Source organism: Mytilus galloprovincialis, chromosome 12 (genome assembly GCF_965363235.1).
Source record: "Mytilus galloprovincialis chromosome 12, xbMytGall1.hap1.1, whole genome shotgun sequence".
Classification (NCBI taxonomy): Eukaryota; Metazoa; Mollusca; class Bivalvia; order Mytilida; family Mytilidae; genus Mytilus; species Mytilus galloprovincialis.
Genome location: NC_134849.1, coordinates 41578639 through 41602938, shown reverse-complemented (window position 1 = coordinate 41602938; position 24300 = coordinate 41578639). Strand labels below are relative to the sequence as shown.

The 24300-nt window shown below is 32.2% G+C and overlaps 1 protein-coding gene across 1 annotated transcript; it reads left to right on the top strand.

Moving 5' to 3' along the window:
* The first annotated feature begins 2832 nt into the window (after window positions 1-2832).
* Window positions 2833-5386, top strand: LOC143053635 (uncharacterized). The gene is made up of 2 exons (XM_076226425.1): window positions 2833-2970; window positions 4287-5386. Exon 2 carries the CDS (start codon window positions 4296-4298, stop codon window positions 4965-4967), a length of 672 nt encoding a protein of 223 aa, XP_076082540.1. The 5' UTR covers window positions 2833-2970; window positions 4287-4295; the 3' UTR covers window positions 4968-5386.
* Window positions 5387-24300: the final 18914 nt, after the last annotated feature.

Here is a 24300-nt window from a genome sequence, read left to right as displayed (position 1 = left end):
CAGCTCGTTTAAATATTTCAATAGTTCTCACTATTTCCAATGTTATTTTTCTAACTTGTATAATAATTCCACAACATTCTTGATCAATCGGAAATAATAGAGTAAATAAGTTCGATATTTCATCAGCCGATAAACAAGGTTGGTAACAGCCTGTCCTGAAATATATTAGTCATAATCATATGATATGTTTAAAAGTAAACCAAATATATCAGTATCTGTCATTATTTATAAACAAAAATAAAAATTTAACATATATATAATACTTAATTATGGAATGTATTTATCTTTAGTTAAATTTATGACAACAGTAAAATTTAAAATTTAAATTTAAATATTTTTTGCCAACAATTCGGTTAATTTTAAATAGAGTGCAAAACCAGTGAAAATGAAACACCCCGAATCTAAAACTTCTAGACCTGCATGTTTCGAATGTGCGTACTTGATTGTGTAGATACCGGATTGCCAAATTATTCAATTTCAAATCCATCTTTGAGTCATTTTTTTTTTAGAGTAAATCACACATCCTTTGAACACTTGGAGCCAAAACGCACGAAATCGCCAAATGTATGCGACCTAAAAGGGGGGAAAGGGGGGGGGGTTAGTTTATGTGGTATACATTTAGTGTGTTTTAACTTTAAATTCCAATATTAATCAGCTGAAAATTTAACAAAAAAATAGACCATAGCGAAAACTTGCGAGTCAACATTATGCTAGGATTATTTGTATCAGAAGGCATAACATTTCCTCTATTCCGTTATCGTTTTCAACATTTTCCTTATATTTCAGTTTTTCTTCAATGGCAACCTTATTTTTTAAAATTTGTTAAGTAACTAACAAATATTTATTCGAGATAAATTGCTTGATCTGTGATCTTGCCTGTGATCTTGCCATTTTCGTTTGAATATACATCTTTTAATTCAATATGTATTTACGATAATTGGACATCAATATACTACTGACACATGCTACTGGGGTTCATTCGACTTGCATATCTACGGATGTGTAGCATCAGACAGTGAAAAGCCCAAAAGGGCACACAAGGGTAAAATATTTGATAAATACAGACGTATTTCTGAACACTACAATACATGAATAATTAATGAAATAAGCGATTCTGATGCAATTGTACGAATGTGTGTCAATAGACTTTAAGGTCATTCGGCAATGTTGGTTATGCAAACATGTCTATTGCAATCCTGCGAGCTTTCAATAAAACAGATAGCATAATTCTCACAAAGAAGTCAGTTTCGCTTATTGAAAAGAAGATGTGCATGGAAAAACTTTTGCCAATGCATAACAGAAGTTGGCAACTAGAGATCACCGTAAGGTCTTCGACAACGAGAAAGAGACCATATACCACATATCAAGCTATACATGAAAGGCCCGAATATTACTACCTAAAAAAATATATTTGGTTTCATAAGATAGGTTTTAGAGGAGTCTCACTACAGTTTTAAATCATCTTACATGTAAATGCCAGTTTTGATTTTATTGTAATGTCGTAATCAGGATCTTGATAAAAAATTCTTTACTGCAGCTTATAATTAAAAAAAAAGTCACTGACTTTAATTTATTGCAGGATAATGAATGTGAGCCAATAGTGTTTGCGAAATGTAATTTACAATTAATTTTCGTTTCTTTATGACCAAGAATTATATACTCAGTCTTGTCAAATTGCGGTATTAATATCACCTTGAACGACATCATAAAATAGCCCCGCAGATAAATGACTAAATTATAGCACCACCAGGCAAAACGATTTTACTACAAAATACACGATTTTCAAAACATTTTACGTTAGTACTACGTATGTCTCGCATTTTACAACTCTACAACTTTAAGGTGTGTATGAATGAATGAATGTTCAAATGCAATGCAACACACCAAATATGTCGTCATTTCCGAGAATAAAAAAAAAAAAAACAACCATACAAATTTATACGTGTAAAAAATGTATGACTATGATATCATAATAGCTTCCGATTAAATATTAATATTAATCTCTATTGTCGTAAATCATCTAAAGTACAATTTGCGGTAAACAAAATACAAATTAATTTACGACAGACTATATCACAAAATATAATATACATTGTAAAATATATTATTTTTCAAAACGATAGGGCTGCATGCTCAAGACCATATAAATCAGAAAATTGAGTCAACAATAGGACATTCAAAGGGATTATATATTTATAAACCATTAAATTACATTTCTTTTTCCGAGTTGTTTTATATATATCGAGTGCCACCAATCTGGAATGAAAAGAAAAAGAAACCATTGAATTTTGTGCAAAGCAGTGGCGGATCCAGTCGGAGGGTTCCGGGGGGAACCCCCCTTTTTTTGGACGATCAATGAATTTGAATTGGGACATATAGTTGGTTTGTGAACCCCCCTTTTTAAAATGGCTAGATCCGCCCCTGCAAAGACACACAACTGCAAATGAATGTTCTGTGTGTGTTTTGTGCTGTTACATAATAAATCAGACTTATCGATTTTGAATGTGGTTTATAGATCTGATCTATTTGAAGATTTGCTTCAAAATCAAATTAATGAAGCCATTTGAATCTATTTGACTTGCCGCAAACCCGCTGGTTTTAATCCTTATCACGACTATCACAAATTCTGTCCCATACAAATCGTCTGCTAATATTAAACTGGAGATTTATAATTATCATATATAAGTATTTTCATTGACAATTCGGTCAACCTAACCCATATAACTAGTCGGTAATTGATTCATTTCCGAAACGATAAGCTGTTTGACTGTCAGTTTTGGAGGCGGAGCTTAACTGAAAGATTGATCTGGCTCGTGTCCAACGGAAATTTACCACAAATATAAGAAGGCACATGTTTTCTGTTTACAGTCAATCGGATCTTTTAATAGAAGCAATACACATCGTTTTATGATATTAAGAAATTACAGAAGAAACTTTAAAGGATATTTGAAGTGAAACAAAAAAAAAAAGGTAAGGATACAAATATATTAAACATTGGTCATGTATCATTGTCATTTTTTAATTGATATTTAATAACTTAAAAAATATTTATTTTATTTGTATAGTTTAATAATTGTAGCAATCGTTATTTCTATGTGGTTGAAAGGTTGAATGGTGCTTGCTTAACCGGTATATATACATATTTCTGATGCATAATCTGCAATATTGCGGTGATACGAATTATGCATTTTTGCTGCAGCCAGTGAAAAAAAAATCTTCACAAATTAAATCTGACTTTCAAACGAGTTTTAAGGAAACTTGAAAAAATTGATCTGAAACGAATGTCATATCATGATTATTGTCACAAAGCTAAGCAAAATATTTTCAAAATAAATCTAAATATTTTTCATTCGTAAATGTTTTAAAAAAAATAATTCTTCAATATATTTTTGTTGACTACAATACATTAAGAGATGTAAACACTATTTAAAATTTGATATCTATGTACACATATTGATGCCGATGATACGTTTTTTGTTTTGTTTTGCTAATGTGCAATAATTATGTATGTCATCAGAATCAAGGTTAGTTTTTTTTCTGACTCACAACAAAACCGACCTGAATGAGGTCAAATCAATGTTAGTCGGTAAATCCTTCATAGACGGTTTCCATTAGAAATTTCTAGATCATTCGGGATCATTCATATCTGGTCCAATGGTTTTCTATAGTCGAAGGTTTTTCCCATTGACAACGATCTATTTAAAGATTTAAATTGCAATGCACTTTATTTTTGTTTACTTTTGGCAAAGATCCAACCGGAGTTTTAAAGCTGCTAGGGATTATTTATTAATGACTAGGATCCAGTTATAACCGGCTTTTTCTATAATTTCCTTCTTTGATACAATGATTGCCATTATTGACTATTTATAACAACGTTGCAAGACGTATTGTAATACGGAAGTATTCTGACATTCTCTGGATTCCTTTGTCTTTGATAATATAGGTACGTGTAATTTCAAATTTTTTGAAGCGTGTCATTGCTTTATGTTATTTATTGCGTCATATAGGTAATTGATATTTTTTTGCGGTTATGAAATATGAAACCACGGAATATTTTAAATTTATTGGTATATATTGTGTTGTATCTTCTATCTATTTAAAACATTCTTCGACATTTTTGTGTACTTTATTAGTTGATAGTTGAATTACTTGTGTTAAAATTTCTCTATTTTATGCAAAATCGAGTGTGCCTTCAAATCGGAAACACTATAATTATCATTCGTATTTTATTGTTCTTGTTAAGTTTCTTTTGCATATAATAATCAATTTTAATTTTCTATTTGCAGTTAAAGGATATGCTGCTAGAACGAGACCTAGGTAAACTATACAGTCTACCCATGGTGGAGAGTCTTGATACGGGACGTCACGTGATCATAGATGCCATGACAGACAAGCAGTTGGCAGAAACGTACGATATGATACAAGACGCTGCAGCTCACGGTAGTGGATTCGGAATAGACGAATTTATAAATGAGAAAAACTTTAGACAAGAAATACATGACAGTCATTGCTTTGCAATAATATGTAAAGAAAGTTGTGACTTGATTGGAGGAATTATTCTTGCAAACAGTAAATTTTATCGAGGTGCTTCTACCATGGTAGATCCCTTTATCATAATCAAACGAACCGAAAGAGGTCAGAGGTTAGGAGAATTTGCCATGAAAACAGCAATTCAATTTTCACAGCAATTAGGATATGTCGGAATGTATGTTGACACATTTTCTAACAATACTGGAATGTTGAAAATCTTGCAGAAAATTGGTGGTTTTACCCAAGTTGGATTTTTGCCCGTTGGTGGCCGATTACAGAGCGGGAAACTCATTGGTTCTATAATCTTTTATCGAGATCTCGCGGAAGTATCATGTGACATGGAGAATTTATCAGAATATGGAGCAGATGAACTCGCAGACATTTCAGAAGACGACAACCTGGAAAATATCAATCCTGTAGATTTGAACCTCACATGACTTTAAACAGTGGACTTTCTGTCGGTTCACGAATACTACCGCTTTTAGTGGTTATACCGGTTTTGTAAATACGACAATGTCATATTAAAACCGACATTTAGACTTTAAATTACAACTGAAGGTCTAAAATCGAAATGCAAGTTCGCCCTTGCCACGATACTATACATAGAGATATAGGAGAAAGAATATTTTCCAACCAACTCTGTAAAATAGAAAATACCGAACCAGCTCGCTGCTGTGACAATCTAATCATAGCTTTATATGTAATATATGTAAAGAACAAACTACATGTACATGTTGAAAATTGTTGCAGTTGTCACGTGACAGTGCATTTAGTGTATATATTACATAATATGTAATTACATAGAATCAGTTCATGATAGCAACTAGATCAAATAAATCATGACATTCTATACAAATTTTGTTCTTTTATTTATTGTTATCTGAAAAAAGAGGAAAAGGTAAAGTCTAAAATTTTACCAGACAAGTATTGAAACGGTAGGGTTTCACACACTAATCATCACTATTTGCCTCTATAAACATAAGATGTTGTATGGTTGCCATTGAGAAAACTCCCCACTAGAAACGAAATGATGGATAAGTGAAAGATAAGTTAGCAATTGTATGTCACCTTAAGGCATTTAATAATGAGCAAAACCCTTGCTACATAACAAGCTTCCCTTTCTTCCTGTTAAAAAAAGTATTTGTATGAAAAGCAACACACCGAATGCTACTAGCGGCACAGGAATTTATTGTTTACCTTTCCGTAGTGCATGTAGTACCTTAATTCATTTTCGCTTTTTCTGTGGTGTGTGTTGACATGGTTGACAAGTCTTGAGTGTACGGAAATTGTTTTGTTTGGTGGTGGTCTTTTGACGTTTTGGGTTTTTGTTTTATTTCCTTCTTCGACATATTATCTCGATTGCCTCTTGGAACTGTTGGATGATTTTCATTTCTCTCAGACAAAACACAAGAGCATCTTTTCACCGACATTCATGCACAAAACTGCTACAAATTTTCATATCTTCTTGTAAAACCATATTACTATGTTTTAACATATTGGCATGGTCAGAAAAACATCAAAAGTGTACATGTAGTTATCAAACTATTGAGACTGAAATAAACAAGTCATGTCCAATGGTAGCTGATGGTGCAGAAGTAAGGTTTTGGATTATAGAAAAAAAAACAGCAAAAAAAAAATGACGGTGTGTTGATAGGTTACTTCCACAGATTTCAAAATGACTACACAAGAAATATATTGAAAAATATACTTTCTTTATAAGAAAACGCACGTTCAAAATTTTACAATCAAACCATAGGTTCTGCAAGCGAAGATTATAAAACTTTTGAAGGCCTACATACAAACAGGCAAAAAAATAAAAGGACTCGATCGTCGAATGCCAAGTTTGCCTTTGATTAATTTTGAAAGGTGGCGTACGTCAGCAGTTGTTGTGTAGAAAGTATAAATTGTATGGTGAGAATTGGCCAATTCCAGAAGCCTGAATACCAAATCGAGCTCCCGGCACGATTTTTCGTGATGGCATCCCTTAATACTGAGCTCATTTTGGTACTTTCGATAAGGCTACATTTTCCGACCCCAACAATTTATCTTGTTTCCATACTTGTGACATCCTATCTCCAACCAACCCCTTTTCTATTTTCTTTACAATTTCTTTTCTTGCTATTTTATCCAATTCCATATTTCAGCCGCAGTATAAAAAAACCTCTGTGATGCAGGAGGTTAAATAAACTAATAGTCACGCAATCAATGAATCAAAGCAGACAATGAATGCTTAAAAGTATGGCTGACAGTAAAAACTATCACCGAGAATGAAGTCAATTATTCTGTTATGTGGGTATAGATGGGGTATACAGAAAGTCCAATATGCAAAATAAAGCGCCAAAACAACAAAAAATAGAGAAAAAATAGGATAAGAAATAAAGCATAGATAATAATTAGGTGCTAAGATAATAAGAAAAAGACAAAGTGAAAATAAAATATAGAAAAATGGCCTAAAAAATCAAAAATTAAAAAAATGAAGCTTCCCCTCCACCTTAATACCCTCAATTATCTCTTGTTGCACCCGGATGCACTGATTCATCATACAAGCATATGCAAATTAGCTGTTTAATAAACCTATCAGTGTAGTCAAAACATATCAAATTCAAGGCAACTCTTATTAAATGGAACGTAACCCAATACTTTTTATAAATAATAAACAAGGCCTGTTTACACATCAAGTGGCTGTGACCTAGTATTTAAATAAGTATGACAATTTTCAAGTATAAACTGAAGTAGTTTTCCATCGGATGATTCTATAAATAAAATAAACTGATGAATGTTTAACGTCAAGTTACAAATAGCACAGGCATATTTTCGATGATACAAATGTTGTCGTTCTTGTGATCAAGACCAGAACAATGTACAATATTTTACAAACATTTTTGTATGAAATATATGCCCAGACTATCCACATGTATTCATGCTCTTGTCCGTATACACAAAGTTCGTCATTCATTTCCCTGAGTTTATCCAGGGGTGGATGAACAAAGGAATTTAAAAAAAAAGGGGAGTCGTATTTCCTAAAACGTTAGAAATACTGCCGTGAAGAATAATTTTTGGATTATTTTATTCTTAGAAATGAGATTTTTCAAATTTTAAGGGGGGGGGGGGGAGGGGGGGGACAACTAGGTGACGTTGACACAACCTTTACTCCCTACTTGATCTGCGACGGATATCTAAATGATCATGAAGGAAGTCTTTGTTATATTTATATATTTTAACCTTACATCTATCATCGAGATATATAGCTTAGAACATTGTACAGATGTCTGTGACTTGTGCACGGGACGAACAATTTATTTCTACAAAAGGAAAAGGGGGGGGGGGATTTTCAATGAAACATTTACACTTTGGTAAATATATTTTAGTAAACAAGGACTGCTTACATGTATATATATAAAGTGACTAAATTCCAAATGGGAACCTATTTTAGATTATAAGACAATTTCAATTCAATTCAATTCAAAGTTTTATTGCCATATAAACTATACAGTTTGTGACATATAACAACAACAAAAACAAATAAAGACAATATCTAAGTAACTCAATATATATACACAAATTCAGGTAAATATTAAAGGGTCCCCTGTCCTCAGTTCCATTGACTTTTTTATAAAGGATCCTAGTTTATTCACTTGTGTTGGTGTTGATGGGTTAAGTATATATATAACTTTGTCATTGTCAGTGAGATTAGCAAATGAATTACTTTCTCTGTTAATGCAAATTAAAATATGTTAATCTAATATTTGAATTATGAGAACGATTTATTAAGAAATGTTTCTCATCATCTAGTACTTTGCCTTTTTTGCAAAGTCTCTCTTCGCGAGGAATTTTAAAATGCCTTCTTTTTCAATTAGTAATGAATGGTCACTGATTCTAAGTTTTGTAATTAATTTTCTAAATTCAAAGTTTGGGTTAGAGAGGTAAGGTTTGATCAATAGATTTGGCTCACTTCCTATATAAAAATTTAATTTACTTTTATCGTCAATAGATTTCAACTTATCCATCAACAGGTTGTTGTAATATGAGTGTATGCAGTAGTTTTCCATTGTATGATTGTTGCTTATAACTAGATAAAATGACTATATATATAGAATAAATTGATGGATGTTTAAGGTCAAGTTACAAATAGGACAACCAAATATTGTAATACTGTGAACAAGACCAGGTCAAATATGCAATATTTTATAACCATTTATGTATGAAATGTATACACCTACTATCCACTGTGACATATATGTGCAAGTACCTGTCCGTATTCAAGTATAACAAAAAGTTAGTTTTCTCGTTTGAATTGTTTTACATTTGTCATTTCGAGGTCTTTCATAGCTGACTAAGCCGTATGGGCTTTGTTCATAGTTAAAGGCCAACAAGTTACCTATATTTGTTTCCTTCTGTGTCATGTGTTCTCTTGTGAAGAGTTGTCTCGTAGGTAATCATACCACATCTTCTTCTTTATAATCAACAGGTGCGCAAATGTTTTACCGCAGAAAAAGAAATTATCAATCCCCACAAAAAAATCCCATATTTGTGTCGAAAGACAGTATCATAAACCAATAACACTTTTATTTTATGCATTTGAACTTTTAACAGTCTTTATCACATTTCTTTTTAAAAATCTTCCTTGTTTAGATGCAGATATACAATGTATCATGTTGAGCCTCGTTTATAACCTAAATCTTCCTTGTTGATAAAAGTACGTGGGTTGAATCTATTGACACTGTAAAGGAAACTTTAATTAAGTAGTACTTTATGTGACAAACACTCTATTGATCAGCTATATAATAGAAACTGAACAGTGAAGACCTACTTGTAATCGGCCATTAAATCGATTGAGCTGGTATATGTTACAGTCAGTCAGGTTTGAACGTTTTCCATTTTGTTTACTTTTTTGGTAAGGGGAATCTGCTTTCTCGGTTAAGTATTTTAAAAGATGTTTTTGTGAGAATGATTTGGTACAATGAGGATCATTATTTTGATTATTTGAACAGAAGGGTTTTGGTTTTGATTTAACTTAATTGCTTGACAAGGCATTTAATAATATACAATTTCCTCACTATGATCGAATTCAAATAAATATTCTTGGGATGTTTATTGTATACTTGAACAGAACAGCCAACAAACAACACACACACACACAAACATCTTGTACAATAATTTTTCTTGCACAACTTTGTTGCATTTTACTTCGATTAATTGTTGGTTGCCTAAGTCCAGTAGTCGAATGATTGTTGGTTGCCTAAGTCCAGTAGTCGATTGATTGTTGGTTGCCTTAGTCCAGTAGTATCTATGTCATTCATGTTCTGGACGGTAAAATATGAACAATAAAAATAATAGGTAGATCCTATGGTGGTCGGTTAAGTTAATTTCGCATTTTTGCGTTTTTCGCGTTTTCGCCTTTCATATTCTAAAGGGCGAAATCGTGAAGTCGAAAACGCGAAAATGCGAAAAGCCAAAAAGGCGAAAACGCGAAAATGCGAAAAGCCAAAAAGGCGAAAACGCGAAAATGCGACAAAGGCGAAAACGCGAAAATGCGAAAAGCCAAATATATATATATATATGTGTGTGTGTACATTTACTATGTCATTCTTTTTTGGATTGGCTTCCTGAAATGTCTCCTACTCATTAAGGGAACGCACTTCGGAGGCAAATATTTGTTGTGCACTCATGATTATATGTTTACTTATTCATTACATACAAATGAATAACGCGTTGAATTTGTAAACATATTTTTTAAACGTTAAAGAAATATGCAGAGAGCAGTTTGACCGTATAAAATATTAATCTAATTGATATCATTATAGTTGGTAACCTTCCTGATATTTTAAGTAAATATTCATTCATAAAGAACGCGCCCGATTAATGATAGCTGAAAATTTTCAGAAGAAAAACAGTAAGCAGAAACCTCAGTGTTTACTTTTTTGGCAGCTATCCATATCAGCACTCCTTATTTAATCACTAGACGTGGGTTGGTATAATTACAATTTGTTAAAATACACGAACCATTCTGATAAAAACAAACTGAATTTTATGAATAGTTAATTGGGCATGGCTTGTAAATTGATACAAGGATATTTATATCGTTAATTTTTTGAAAATAACAATTACGACAAATGCTGACGAGTACATAAAAGTATTGAACTTGTATAAAATAGTATATTGCGTAATTTGTTTTGAAGATATTATTTTTCTAAGGAAGCCTGATTTCGATAAGAAACATGACATTTTCAAATCTTTGATAATACTTTGCTGATGGTGCCAATTTGCAGGTATAATGATAATTTTCTTGTAAGTTAAAAGTTATTGAATTAAAATTTAAAAAAAAGTTTTAATTAAAAAATGTACTTTCAAAATAAACAGGCAGATTACTTAGAGCTTTTCTTTTTAAAAGTGCACACATTTGCACTTAAAGAATAAATGTAAAAGCGTGCTTGATGAATAAACGAAACTCTACCTTACAGACGCCCTTATAGACACTTTAAATGTGACATGTGGCATGAGCGAGCTTAGTATACATTAGAATCCGTTTTGGATGAAATATGCAAACTTGTCTTTACATACAATCATTTTGTTCTACAACAAGAAAATTACCCATACAGACATTACAGCTTTCTTGAATAATCATTAGTAGATACAATTTGCATGGCTGAAGAAAGACTTTTAGCGGTCTTCGTGAAAGAATAAAAGGCATCCCGTCGCAGACACTTAAAGCATTGGACTAAAAAACGACCTTTAAGTCAAGTTAAGTGTTCCTGGTGACTGAATCGAAGTCACCAATCGAGACATTAGAAGCGCTCTTGACGAGTGAACTTAATTCGTCCTTACAAATACTACATTGTAGTACTTGAAAAGCAAATAATGAACCAAAAATTAATGATATATTTGGTTACCAAAAAGGAAAAGAACAAACTAAAGACAATGTCCAGTGTAACTTTCATTAAAACCTTATTTGCCAGATGTGTAATTCTTGAACATTTTCAAATAAAGTTTTAGGCAAAATTTAATTTGAAATCACCCCTTTTTTCCACGAACAATTGCGGTATGCAGTTTGTTGCTATCGCAGATGGTTGCTTTTGATTTTTGAGATACTGCAATCCAAAAAGGACGAACGCATTTAATGCTTATAATTAAATAACGATAAATGTACAACTCTTTTGGATATAATTATTATAAAGTAAAAGAAAGAAAAGTAAAGGTTAACGGGCAAAATGATTATGGCACTAAAGATAAAACAGAAGATTCCAAACAATATGAAGTTATAAAAACACTGAAAATCCATAATAAATTAATGTTATTTGATTTCATTTTGTACAATTATGATACTGCAGCTGTAAAGCATCCATTATTCTTAACTCTTCAAGACTTAACCTTTTCTTATGTATAAAAGCTGCATGCTATATCTATCCAACTCTCTTCACCGATATATTTAATATAGAATAAAGCCGGTGAAATCAATTGCGGTTGTGAAACTCAGTTAATGTTACTATTTAACGACCCAACACAGGCTGAAATCAAAGGCTGTTCGTTTTAAACTTCTGTATATTGTAATATATAGAGTTTCTGATGTTTCTAAATATTTATCCAAAGCGTAGTTCAATCAGATAGAAAGGAAATTAAATTTACCAACTCGAAGCATAAATAAAGATCCATTGGCAAATTTCCAAAACGGTTTTGCTGTTCTATACCTATTTGGAATTCAGTTAAATGTATTTTTCTGCTTTCAATATTAAAAACTGATATTGCTTTGTTGATTTTGTATTTCATTATATAATAATACAGACAAGTTATGTAATTCTACAATAAATACAGTCACTTAAATGAGATTTCTAAAGTGTATAGCTGACACGGTTGCGATCAAAATTCATTCTTTCATATGATAAGGACATAATCTTTTTATTAAATTAATTGAGGCGTGGAGCTGTTTTGTCAGTAATGTGTAAATTTATGTTGATCATTGTGTTTTTGCTAAATTTCTTCTGTTTCAATTTCTAACATCGGACTTGGCTTTTAACTGAATTTTACTGTGAATATTGCTGTATTCTTGTTTAGCATTCAACATTATCTACAGATATAGGGGATGGCCGAATCTCACAACACTTGTTTAAATCAGGGCAAGTTAAGAACCTCTGGCTTTTGATAAGTTTTGTGTCTTTGGTATATTTTAGAGTTCAGTGTGGTGTATATTTCACTGAACTAGTATATATTGTTGTGAAGAAAACGGCTGTAAGCTGGATTTTCTTGCAGCCTTCAATACGCATTCAATACCCATCGGTGGCTGTTTTCCTGCTTTTTGGTCGCATTTTTCTCAATTTTACACATTCCCTTTTCCATATTCAATTATACTGTGTTATAAGTATCTATAAAATATGTTAACCTTTAAAAATCGCAGCGATTCCAGAAACAAGATAATGTTATCAAAAATGTTTCAGGTCCGGTCAGAACGAGGAAATGTCATGCAATGTCCTTATATAGCAATTGTAATGGTATATAACTCACCAATATATTAAAAAGTGCAATACCTGCATGTCCTTGTTTAACATATCATCTCTTTTTCAAAAACAATTTAGATTTCCCTATCTCAATCCAATTCAACTTACTAGACAGAACGTACATTATTAGTTTATTGTTTTGTCCCTGAATATGCATACAAATTCCCATCTGGACGGTCAATGAACAAAACAAACTAATAACAAACCAATAACGGTTCATGATAAATCACTATCGGAATGCTGATAAAACTACGTTTATCAAGGGTAAACGTTTTTATCACAATAACAAAGTACTTACAGGAACATTTCAAAACAAAAGTATGCTGCAGGAACAAAAGAAATCCGTAATGACAAATACAAGACAATTAACTGGTCAGAAAAGAATCATAAAGTATGATTAACGAGAAATTGTAATTGTTTCTATTGTTTATATGTTTATTCGATCTATGAGTTAGACTGTCCCACTGGTAACTTTCGCCCCTCTTTTGTAGCATGAAAAACACACTATGAATTAAAGTGTAGAAACATACATTTACACACAAAGTTCTCATAAAGATGTACTACTACATGTAGCAGTCAAACTGACAAAACAACTATGAAGTGCAAAGAAACATGTATATGAGCGGCGTTACCTTTTGTGCTTGCGTATACACAATTAACTTTCCCTATACTTTCGGTAGCTTTCAATGTGTACATAGAGTACGGGACAACGCTTTAATGAAGTTGCCAATCCAGATGAATCGCACGTGTTTTTTATGTCAAGCTATTAATTTTATATTTCAAATTCGTCTGAGACTTACTGATGTTGCATCATTAGATATTTTTAACCTCTGGTTTTAAACAATTGTTTTGGAGAAAAAAGACACACTTAAGTGTACTTAATGTTCTTTCTATTGAAATTAAACACAAGTTTCTTTCTATCTCATAATCATTTATCCCCAATAAATCTTATCACCAGGTGCTCCGCAGGGCGCAGCTTTATACGACCGCAGAGGTCGAACCCTGAACAGTTGGGGCAAGTATGGACGAAACATTCAAGCGTGATACAGCTCTGAATTTGGATTGTGATCACATTTTTGACATTACATGTTTTTTTTTAAACAAAACAAATGTCAAGATTTTACAAATCAATTAAAGATTTCTTCTTCAAACTTATTTAAATCTAAAAGTAAATAGTTGATACAGCATAGGTTTCTGACACACAATGAATGTGGTCTAATGAACTTAAAAATTTTTTTTTGCCTTTGAGCAATTCACTATGCTGTTGAATATTAATCCTCTCAAAAAAATGTTTGAAGAAATTTTCTTTTTATTTATGAAATCTGAAATGAGAAAAATTTAACCCCCCCCCCATTTTTTTTTTCACATCCCCGTTTCCCTTTTTCCAAAACTGATATCAATTCAAATTTCTAATGGAGTTTGCAACAATAACTACTCTTTTAAATACATCATAAAATATTAAAATGTAAAATAAAGTGCTTGTTATCACTGAATGGTAAAGATTGGTTGGTAGTAAAAGTGAATATACATTGTTTATTGTATAAAACAATAAGAAAAACTTCGTCAGCAACATTTTAAATTGGCAAATTTCCAATGAAGTTATTTACATAAAGTTATTGGCAAATAAAAATAGAAAATGACATCATAGTCATGTCTGGCAAATTTCCAACATATATTATCAACTACTATTCTATACAAAGAAAGATAACTCCAATTGAAAATTAATTGCTATTGCACAATATTGTGCAATTAGATATTTCTTGCTATTGTGAAATACTGTGCAATTGAAAATTTCTTGCTATTGCACAATACTTGATATGGAATCCTGATTTGGACCAACTTGAAAACTAGGTCAATAATTAAAAATCTAAGTACATTTTTAAATTCAGCAAGGATTCAATTTTTGTTAAAATCAAACTAAGTTTAATTTTGGACCCTTTGGACCTTAATGTAGACCAATTTGAAAACGGGACCAAAAATTAAGAATCTACATACATAGTTAGATTCGGCATATCAAAGAACCCCAATTATTCAATTTTTGATGAAATCACACAAAGTTCAATTTTGGACCCTTTGGGCCCCTTATTCCTAAACTGTTGGGACCAAAACTCCCAAAATCAAACCCAACCTTCCTTTTATGGTCATAAACCTTGTGTTTAAATTTCATAGATTTCTATTTACTTATACTAAAGTTATGGTGCAAAAACCAAAAATAATGCTTATTTGGGCCCCTTTTTGGCCCCTAATTCATAAACTGTTGTGACCTCAACTCCAAAAATCAATCCCAACCTTCCTTTTGTGGTCATAAACCTTGTGTTTAAATTTCATTGATTTCTATTAACTTATACTAAAGTTATTGTGCGAAAACCAAGAATAATGCTTATTTGGGTCCTTTTTTGGCCCTTAATTCCTAAACTGTTGGAACCAAAACTCCCAAAATCAATCCCAACCGTCCTTTTGTGGTCATAAACCTTGTGTCAAAATTTCATGGATTTCTATTTACTTAAACTAAAGTTATAGTGCGAAAACCAAGAAAATGCTTATTTGGGCCCTTTTTGGCCCCTTATTCCTAAAATGTTGGGACCAAATCTCCCAAAATCAATCCCAACCTTCCTTTTGTGGTCATAAACCTTGTGATAAAATTTCATTGATTTCTATTCACTTTTACTAAAGTTTGAGTGCGAAAACTAAAAGTATTCGGACGACAACGACGACGCAAGACGACGCAGGACGACGACGACGCCAACGTGATAGCAATATACGACCAAAAAATTTAAATTTTTGCGGTCGTATAAAAAGGATTTCGTATTGGTTATTGGTTAGTTGTAAATCAATTATATATAGATATCAAAGTTTTATGTAATATGCTGCCCCTTAGTATAGTACCTGCCGACTTTCAAAACGGAAGGATAACTTTGTCTACAACGGTAACATGTGTATGTTTATCTTATCAGGCAGTTCGGTACCATTTCTGCTCAAGTCAGTTAGTTCTATGTGCTGTTCGTTCTGTCTGTCCAATGGTTTTCAGTCAATTAAGTTATTTCTACCTGACGAGTGTACCGTTCACGAGATCTACTCCAAAGTACAGACGCTGATTTTAAGGTATAAACCAGCAAGATAAGTACGTCGGAACTTGTGTTAATCTTAAAAGCGTGCATTTATAAATAAGTCTAGTTTTACCATAAGCTGTGTTGTAATTGCATATATTATACTGATATCATAAATTAAATTTTTAGATGATATAACTAATTTGTGTTACTAGCTCATGTAATGGATCTTTCATAATAAAACTGAAGGCTGAATATTAAATAATTCTTTATTTGCAAAACAAACAAAAACCAGTTTTGATTATGGCAAATACATAGACAAAACAAACATATGAAAACTCGAGAATATTATAATAGATATGATAAAAACAGTTATTGGTCTCCCTTCCTCTGTTCTAATGACTCTTTGATAAAAGAAACAACTGCTTTTACATCATTTTGTGTTGATCGATTTAGTATAATCACGAGTTTATCAGTAAATTAAGTGTATCAAAATTTACATATTTTTGATTAAAAGTAATAAAATATATGTTTCAGCTACAGCTAATGGGCAATTAATATGTTGTTGTTATCCGAATGACTTAAGTTCGGTGGTTGTTGACTCTGTGTTGAGAGGATGCGGTTGTACTTTAAACCTAGGGCGATATAATGTATGGATGTTATAATTGCTAATCGAATTGCAAATATGTGTAGGAGCAGAGCAGTCAGTCAAAATGTTAAACTCTAAAAAAAAAAGTAGTCTTTTGTTGACTGTTGCCCTCTGAACTAGCGTGTCAATCGTTCGATTTACATGTCCACTTTGTACAAAGATAGATACACCAACGACATATTCTTTTGCTGAACAAAATTGTCTATATGGAATTACACATTTATCTATCCGTCAACATTTAACAAAACCCTGCATGTTTTATTATGATCATATTCACTGATATATTCTAAGTAGACGTCTAGTGCAAACAATCTAAAATTGTGAAATTTCCACAAACGTAGGATGAAACAAGGCAGACTTCAAATGCTATTCCAAGTCTATTCTTAAAATAAACAACACGAAATATCAATTATGATCATAATGAAATTGAAGTAAAAGAAATAATATAGACCATAAATATATCTTATAATTATATTTAGGTCATTTAATAAAGTTTAACAAAACAAATTCAAAATTGAATTTTAATAATTCACAAGTAAAGATAATATTACCCACTCGACGCAATTAAATATCAGATTTGACCCATTTTAGACACCATCGCACACTGACTTTTTGAACTTACCATGTTAAATGATTTTCTTATTGAATAATTGAAACAATTTGTTGAGTTTATCCATTATATTCATCTGATCTTTTTGTTAATAAACGTGACAATGTTGTTATATTCTAGCAATCTAAATAAACAAAATTGATTCAATTAAAGAGATGTTCACATGAAATACTGATGTTTTTATATTTTGCCATATCATAGATGTTCCGAGGCCAGAAAGTGTTTTAGAGTTAACAGAGACTGCCAAAAAGACATGTTTTAATGTTCGATATGCTTATGGGATGAGCAAAAAAAATCCCCGTTGACCGACTTCTGAGACCTGCTTCTAATGATCCCGACAACAATGATAGTCGTGTCATATACCATTGTGTAGATAAATCAATTTAGATTTACGGCATATTAAGTTTAAGTAGGTTTGACAACCGAGAAATCGAAAAATAACGGGAATTCGGGACTGGGGGTCATTTTTCAAAAAAATTAGTTAAGTACCTTGTGTTATATTAAGGTATATAGGAAATTTTTTTTCTGAGACAAGTGCCTTTGAGTACGTGGCTGTATGCAACCAGTTCCACAGTACAGCTCTGCTAAAGGATGTAGCACAACATGTAAAGTTCACCGTTGCTTACTATCATGACCATCGGATATCGTGAAAGCGTAGACGCATTATTTAGTCTTGTTTTTATGGATCTATGAATTTGTTGGCTATTATACTGATATCATACAATTATTTTAACAACTGTTTTTATTGCACGTTTATTAAATGTATCATTAATTATTTAACTAATGAAAGGAGAAGTCAATCTTCCTCAGCTAATATGGATCTAAGTTAGGTTATATTGTTGTAACCTGCGTTGCTATGGTACGATTGTAGTTGCTGTAGTACTAGTATGTGTTGATTTGATTAGATTGGGAATTTTTTTTTGCGCATTTGTTTTCATTCCATGACTGAATTAAGCTCTATAGACTATGGAGCTCTTACGTCATATTTCAAATGAAAGAGCTATCTGTAAAAATAAAAATAAATGTAAAAAGAGTGGTTTTCTGTAGAGTATTGGCCTTCTGAAGTAGCACGTCAACACTCTATTCACTTGTCCGCACACGTACTTAAGACGGTTGAGAGATTGTGTATGTTCATCTATGAATCCCCCTCTTTTAACAAAATATATATCTACTTTTTAAAAGGTGTAAAAGCTGCATTGCTATCCCACTCTTTTCACCGATATATGTCTAATAGACTGCACGTTAAACCACTTAAGATATTGTGAAACTTTAATTAATGTAATAACTAAAACCTATTCCTTAAATAACGGCAGGTACGTTCAATTATGATATTTAAGTTCAAGAAACAACACAGACTTTGAGCGTTTTTCTTTTTTTACAATTGCAAAGATTTAAAATCCAATTCAATCATCAATGCAATTAGAAATACTTACTCTATGCAATTGAAAATCAGACTGATTTTGCTATTGATTGAGAAACAAAATTGGTATCGAACCATTTGATGCGACATTCTAATGTAGTGTCTATAAGATATTTTAAGGTTTTTAAAATCCCACTGAGTCTAGAAAGATAACGAAAACATTCTTGACAAAGATGTTTTTACACTGCGAACACACAAGGGGGTTGGGACATTCAGATATGATTATCAAGCCCTTAATATGGTTATTAGGCGCTTAATATGGTTCTCAAGTTCTTAATTTAATATGCATCAAGTATTTCTATCTGTACATTAAGTGAAATTAAAAAAAAAAAATGATATAATAATGGTTTCTGGTTGATCATTGCAAAAATGCAACAAGAACTACGTCAGTATCAGTATTAATTCAAAAGAGTCATCGGGGACAAATAGAAATTGTTATTTTAACAAGAATTGCTTACAGAAACACTTTAAACAAAACTAAGCTACTGAAAGAACAAAAAACCCATAATGTAAAATTGATAAATTCCAATTGAGTTTACGAGTGCTTACCGAAATGCAAATGTTTATAAGAGCAGAGCAATTAGTCAAAATGATAAATACTAAAAAGAGTAGTGTCTTTTGTTGACTGTTGCCCTTTGAACTAGAACGTCAAACATTCGATTCACATGTCCTCTTGGTACAAAGTAAAGTTCATATTGAAACGCCAACTACATAGTCACGTCCTAAAATCATAGGCGGATCCAAGGGGGGGGGGGGGGGCTGAGGAGCCCGGCCCCCCTTTCGTGGGAAAAAAATGGTTGATTATATAGGGAATCCCTGAAGCATGACTGGAGAGGACCCCCCTTCGGTCAGTCAACGCCCCCCCTCCCCCTTTTCCCCCTTAGGAAAAGTTCTGGATCCGCTACTGAAAATGGTTGAAAAAATTGCCATATGTAGTTACATAATAAAATTGAGAATGGAAATGGGGAATGTGCCAAAGAGACAAAAACCCGACCATAGAGCAGACAGCAACAGAAGGTCACCAACAGGTCTTCGATGCAATGAGAAATTCCTGCACCCGGAGGCGTCCTTCAGCTGGCCCCTAACCAAATATATACAGTTCAGTGATGATGAACGCCATACTAAACTCCAAATTGTACACAAGAAACTAAAAGTTAAAATAATACAATACTAACAAAGGCCAGAGGCTCCAGACTTGGGACAGGCGCAAAAATGCGGCGGGGTTAAACATGTCTGTGAGATCTCAACCCTCCCTTATACCTCTAGCCTCTAGAAAAGTAAACGCATAACAATACGCTCATTAAAGTTCAGTTCAAGAGTCTGATGTCAGAAGATGTAACCAAGGAAAATAAACCAAATGGCAATAATACATAAATAACATCAGACTACTAACAGTTAACTGACATGCCAGCTCCAGACTTCAATTAAACTGATTGAAAAATTATGTCTTCATCATAAGAAATTATGTAGTTACATGTATATCAGCCTACCCACATTTAACAAACTCCGTATCTAATTGGTTCTTGTCAACCCTACATGCGTATTTGTCATCCCATTCTCTTCACCGTTTTTGGTAGACGGCTAGGTAAATACATTTCAGATCGCAAGATTTCAATTAACGTAGCAATTGAACGAAATAACACGGACGTTAATGCTGTTTCAAATCTATTCGATAAAAAAACCAAAAAAAACAAATACAATGTAATATCAATTTTGATCATATAAAAGTCAAGTAACGGAAATAACATAGACTAAACAGACTTTAATTTAATTAGGTCAGTAATTGAAGCTTTTGAATATTTTATCAAAACTGAATTCAATCATTTACAAATGAAGATAAATTTACCTACTCGACGCAATTAAAGTTCATATTTGACCCATTTTAAACACCATTGCACACTGACTTTTTGAAACTTAATATGTTAATCATTTTCTTATTGAATAATTGAAACAATTTTTAGTGTGTTTGAGTTCCAATTATACGTATCCATTTTTTTCCACATGTTAATAAACGTGGCAGGGTTAATATATCATCTCAATCTAAATAAACAACATTGATTCAATTTAATAGATGTTCACATGAAATATTGATGTTTTTGCAATATGTCATGATCATAGACGTTCCGAGGCCAGAAAGTTTTATAAAATTACATATGTACAACATTTCTCAGTACAGTATAAAGTAAAATGAAAATTAATATAATATACATATTCTCGTTTTAAATATGGTTGACAGATTGCCTTTATGCATCTATCAATACAACCTCTCTAGAAAACTCTGTATCTATCGATGTCTTAGGTGTATAAGCTGCATTACTATCCCACTCTTTTCACCGATTTATTTTAATAGACTGCACGTTCAACCACTTAAGATTGTGAAATTTCAATTAGCGTAATAATAAGATGAAACATGTTCCTTAAATAAACGGCAGGTACGTTCAATTATGATATTAAAATTCAAGGAACAACACAGACTTTGATGGCCTTTATATTTTTTAAAATCGTAATAAGGTCAAATTTACAGAAGTGTTTAAATATTTATTCGAAATTAAATTTATTCATCCATGAAAATAAATTACCAACTCAACTTAATTAAGAATCATATTTGACCGATTTCCAATACTTTCATATTATAATTTTTGAACTTATATTAAAAGATTGAATATCATAAGAAATAATAAGTTCTGTTTTGAGTTCTTATTTGGGGCACCCAATTCCTAGCATGTTTTTAAACGTGACTTGGTTGAAAATATTTTGCAATCTAAATGAAATAGTATCGATGCCATTAAAGAGATATCCACATGATAATAAAGTGTCTATGTAACCTATCTTGATACTAGCCGTATCGAGACCAGAACATATAAAAGAAACATAAAAGAGACAATCAAAGATGCTAGTATAATAATTATATTTGTTTAGGGGCCAGCTGAGGGATGCCTCCGGGTGCGAGAATTTCTCGTTGCATTGAAGACCTGTTGGTGACCTTCAGCTGTTGTCTGCTCTATGGTCGGGTTGTTGTCTCTTTGACACATTCCCCATTTTTATTCTCAATTTTATTGTTTTGTTTTATCAGAATTGCTATTGAATGAGAAACACAATTGGTGTCAATACATTCGCTGGAACTTACTATTGAAGTATAAGTGACTATAAGATACTAGTTTGTTCAGGTTTTAAACATGGCACCGAGTCTAGAAAGATATTGACAACTTTTTCTGAGATCATTTTCCCCTGTTTACACAATCTGAGGGTTGACAAGAACATTTAAATATGGTTATCAAACCCTCAATATGCATCAAATATTTCTATCTGGACGTTTATTGAAAAAAAAAACTTTCATCGGGGACAAATGGAAATTGTTGTCTAATAAAAAGTACTTATACGACTCTTAAAACTAAATTAAGCTATAGAAAAAATATAAACGGGAAATGTGTCAAAGAGACATCAACCCGACAAAAGAGCGGGAAACAACTGAGGGCCACCAATTGATCTTCAATGCAGCAAGCCCATACTTGATGGAGTGCTTTGCAGCTACCCCTTAACAAAAATAGGTTCTAGATCAGTGATAATAGACTTCATACTAAACTCCGAAATATATAAAAGAAACTAAAATATTATAATGTTTTATCTTGTACAATTTTAATAATGTCAGTTGTTGAAGTTTGAAAACATTTATTAATTAATCATTCACACTTAAAGATAGAATCATCCACTCGACGCAATTAGTATCCAGGTTTGACCAATTTTAAGGTGGTACCTAACACTACAGGGAGATAACTCTGTAAAGTCAGCTAACGTTTTAATTACGTTGTGTTGTTAAGGGAATATTAAGCTTCTCAATGATCAAAATAAGTGTTTGTCAAACTGCTATATAACCAGTGTAATTTTTCTGATAAAACGGTTGGTTCAAATTTTTAGAAATTTTTATATTTTTGTAAAAGGGTCAAAGTAGATACTTTGTCAAAATTTTAAGAAAATTAAACGAGCCAAATTAATTTTAGTTCAAGTGTTGGGTACCACCTTAAACATCATCCCAAATTGACTTTTCGAACTAAATATATTATAAGATTTTCTTATTGAATAATTGAAACACTTTGTGGTGTGTTGATTTCTAATCATACGCATCATATACGCAATTCTTTCACATGTTAATAAACGTGGCAGGGTTGAAATATGATTGCAATCTAAACTAATTGTATCGATGTAATTAAAGAGATGTTCATATGAAATCCAAGTGTCTTTGTAATATATCTCTCCAGTAGTCGTCCCAAGGCTAGAAAGTATAAAAAAGCAAGAAATCCAGATCAACGAGGCTTTTTTTTTTAATAAATTTCCTGTAGAGAAGCTTATAGTTTGAAAAATAACCACAAGCTATTCACCACTCCTGTCCCATCCGCAGCCAACGTCAAAACACATCGGAGATAACTCTCTTTTTGAGAAATCGTAAAGTGGATAGAATGTAAAACAAAACTTTTGTTTAAGAGCGCAGAATACATTTCGACTCTACTACTCTTGAATTTATAAAGCAAACAATCAAAAAAAATAAAAGCATTTTGTTGATGTCCATACAAAATGTAATTCTTTTTCATTCAAACATGATTTGCATTTAGTAGACGGAGATCGTGATACCCAGCATCCTTTCTATGTTTGCATGTTATGCTCGGTCAGTGAAATTGTCATTTGTCATAATGAAAAATGGTCTTCATGTTAAAATTCTTATTACCATATTATGCAATGCCATGATTGTACCTGGTTACTCTTATGGTTACACCTGGCAGATTTATTGCATCGCACACCTTTGCATAATTATATAAGCATAATTATTTTTTTTAGATCGCCCACATTGAAAAATATGGTTGTTGAAAATAATAAAAGTGTGAATTTACAGGAAACTTCTGCCGTTGCAGTAATGCAATGCTTATGTATTTTTAGAGGAGATAATTGAAATACACATGAAGGAGGCTTTAATTTGCAGTGTTTACTGTCGTCACATTTCTATTATCAATGATGATAAACCAGAAAGAGCAGTGCAGCCAAGACTCCGTGGAAATGGCTGTACTTTGACCTATAACTGTTTACTTTAAACACATTATGAATTGGATGGAGAATTGTCTCATTGGCACTCATTACATATCTTATCATTTATATCAACATAATTGTTTACAAATTTTACAATGCTCAGAAGTCAGAACATTTAAAGTATATCTGTGATGACTACCTTTTTTAATGCTAATTATGGTTGCTTTTATGTGCGATTTAACATTGGTAAAACGGGGAAATCGAACTTTAAATATGCTATAAGTAAAGAGGAAACTGTCCAGCTTTAGAGAAGATGCAAACACTTATGCAATTAAGAAGACATTATTAGGTGGGTGTAATTTGGAGTCTTTACACTCAGGCATTGATAACAACTGCAGCTGCGATACAATATTGAATTACTTTTAATCAAATACAAAACAAAACAAAACCAAGAAGCCTCTTAATCAATATGTGTTGTCCGGCAATAAAATTGTGTCTTTGCATTAGGGTTTGATCACAAAATTCGAGTCGATCATAAA